Source organism: Coffea arabica, chromosome 1c (assembly GCF_036785885.1).
Source record: "Coffea arabica cultivar ET-39 chromosome 1c, Coffea Arabica ET-39 HiFi, whole genome shotgun sequence".
Taxonomy (NCBI): domain Eukaryota; kingdom Viridiplantae; phylum Streptophyta; class Magnoliopsida; order Gentianales; family Rubiaceae; genus Coffea; species Coffea arabica.
In genome coordinates this window covers 24,692,419-24,695,069 of record NC_092310.1, presented here as the reverse complement: position 1 = coordinate 24,695,069, position 2,651 = coordinate 24,692,419, and the positions used below count along the sequence as shown (strand labels likewise).

The 2,651-nt window shown below is 39.1% G+C and overlaps 1 protein-coding gene across 1 annotated transcript; it reads right to left on the bottom strand.

Annotated features, from left to right (window-relative positions):
* Window positions 1-1,162: 1,162 nt before the first annotated feature.
* LOC140005050 (uncharacterized) lies at window positions 1,163-2,430 on the bottom strand. The gene is made up of 3 exons (XM_072045149.1): window positions 2,313-2,430; window positions 1,569-1,736; window positions 1,163-1,323 (listed from the first exon to the last, which is right to left on the bottom strand). The coding sequence occupies exons 1-3, from the start codon at window positions 2,428-2,430 to the stop codon at window positions 1,163-1,165; spliced, it is 447 nt and encodes a 148-aa protein (XP_071901250.1).
* Window positions 2,431-2,651: the final 221 nt, after the last annotated feature.

The following is a 2,651-nucleotide window of genomic DNA, read 5'->3' as shown; positions in this document are numbered from 1 at the left end:
ATCATGATAAGCAATTCATCTTGAATAAATTTGGGCATTAAAATAATATGTGCTTAAAGAACCAATTGGTAAAATTTATTTTCAAGAAATTCATGTACCTTAGTAAATGTTTTTTTTGGGGTAACTCGAGTACGAAATATTTTTAAAATGACCAATTTAATAATATTTTGAAATAATAAAATTATGAGTCCTCACATGCTTCTTCCAAATTTTCCTTCTTAAGCCTTTCGTCCTTTGGCACTACTATCCGATCTCGAAACCTCAACACACCATTCACTCCTAAGTTAAAATTCGACTTTTCTCTCTTTTTGACTTTTTCCAACCATTTTTGCACTTTAGGGTCCTTTTCCTGAATCTTCTTGATACGTTCCAACAAAGTGGATTTCACGACGATATTCCCGAGAATTACTTTTCTCAATTCAAGTCGGGGATTCCATACACTAACCTCCTCTAACAAGTGCATCTCTTTAATCATCAATCCTGCCACCTGCACTTGATGACTTAAAGCATCAGCCACTACATTGGCTTTTCCTGGGTGGTACTTTATTGTGCAATCATAATCTTCCAAGAATTCCATCCACCAGCATTGTCTCATATTCAGCTCCTTTTGAGAAAACAAATACTTAAGGTTCTTGTGGTCGGTAAAAACCTCAAATGTCACCCCATAAAGGTAATGCCTCCATTTCTTCAATGCAAACACTACAGTCGCTAACTCCAAATCATGAGTCGGGTAATTTTTCTCGTGCGGCTTTAATTTCCTAGAGGCATAAGCTATCACTTTCTCATTTTGCATTAACACACATCCCAAGCCTTTCTTTAAAGCATCCGTATAGACCACAATACTATCCTTCCCATTCGGTAGAGTTAACATGAGCGCTCTTGTCAAATGTCTCTTTAATTCTAGAAAACTTTCTTCACACTTAGGACTCCATATAAATTTTCCACTTTCCTTAGTCAGCTCAGTCAGGGGTCCAGCAATCTTAGAAAAATCCTTAATAAATCTTCGGTAATACCCTGCTAACCCTATAAAACTTCAAACTTCAGTAGGGTTTTCCGGTTGTTTCTATATAGAGACTGCTTCAACTTTGGCTGGGCCCACTTTAATCCCGTCCTTAGAAATTATATGGCCTAAGAATGTTACTTCCTTCAACCAAAACTCACACTAGCTAAACTTAGCGTACAGCTGATGTTCCCTTAAAATTTGTAAAACAATTCTCAAATGTTTCTCATGATCCTCCAATGTCTTAGAGTACACCAGTATATCATCGATGAACACCACTATAAACTGGTCCAGATAAGGCTTAAAGACTCGATGCATTAAATCTATAAAAGCCGCAGGTGCATTAGTCAATCCAAACAGCATTACTGCAACTCGAAATGTCCATACCTCGAGTTAAAAGTAGTTTTGGGTATATCCTTCTCTAAAATCCTCAATTGATAATAACCCTGACTCAGATCTAACTTCGAGAATACTACTGCCCCTTGCAATTGGTCAAACAATTCATTAATGTGGGGCAAAGGGTACTTATTCTTAATGGTAATATCGTTCAAGTCTCAGTAATTTATACACAGCCTTAAACTCCCATCATTCTTCTTAACAAATAAGACCAGAGCTCCCCACGGTGAATCACTCTCCTTTATAAAACCTCGCTCCAGTAAATCCTGCAACTGTAATTTCAACTCTTTCAATTCAACTGGAGCCATCCTATACGGCGTCTTGGAGATAGGTGCTACTCCTGGAGTCACATCAATCTTAAAAGCTATTTCCCTTTCCGGAGATAAAGACTCTAACTCTTCAGGAAAGATGTCCGGATACTCCTTCACTACAGGCATGTCTCTCACTTTATCGCTAGGAGTATTTATAAGAAAAGCCAAATATCCCTGAGCTCCTTTACTTAACATTTTCCTAACTCGAATTCCTGAGATAAGTGCAAATGAGGCTAATCTACCCCTTACATCCAATTTCAGAGTTGCCTCTCCTGGAATACACAATTCTACCGTCTTTGTCTTACAGTTAAACTGAGCATTATAACGGGCTAACCAGTCCATTTCTAGGATCACATCATATCCTTTAATCGCTAAACCCATCAAATCGGCTAGTAATTTCCATTCTCCAACCCATATCTCACAATCTTTAAATATCAAGTTAGCGATTAAACTTTGATCCCCAGTAGGTGTTCTAACCTCCAAATCATAAGGTAACTTAATTGGTTTCAAATCTATTCCACTCATGAAGTTAGGGTTTACAAAAGAATGTGTTGCACCCGAATCAATTAAAATCTTAGCTAAACGGTGGAAAATAGGGATCATACCTTCAACCACCTCAGTAGCATCGGGGATTTGTTGGTAGTCCAATGCATAAACCCTAGCAGGTACCTTTGGTCGACTCCCTCCAACACTAGTCTGCTTAGAAGTTGACTTTTCTGGCATTTGAGTAGTACCTCCTACTCTTGGCGTCTTCGGACAACCCGTGAGTTGGTGCTTGGCACTACCGCAGAACAAACACTTTTCCAACTTTCTCCAACAATGGTTTGCCACAGTAACCACAGTTGACTTGAGGGGTTATGGCCGGACCACTAGAAGGCACTCCTCTCACTTGAATCGGCCTATTACGACCTCCTCTGGATAGAACTCCCCTTGAAGCTCCAGCG

Bases quoted from the DNA above. Each gene is read 5' to 3' on its own strand.
- LOC140005050 (XM_072045149.1), bottom strand. From the start codon at position 2,430: ATGCCAGAAAAGTCAACTTCTAAGCAGACTAGTGTTGGAGGGAGTCGA. The intron at 1,737-2,312 runs GTATGATCCCTA...ATGTGACTCCAG, and splicing joins TGCTACTGAGGTGGTTGAAG to GAGTAGCACCTATCTCCAAG. The intron at 1,324-1,568 runs GTATAAATTACT...CGGCTTTTATAG, and splicing joins TGATGGGAGTTTAAGGCTGT to ATTTAATGCATCGAGTCTTT.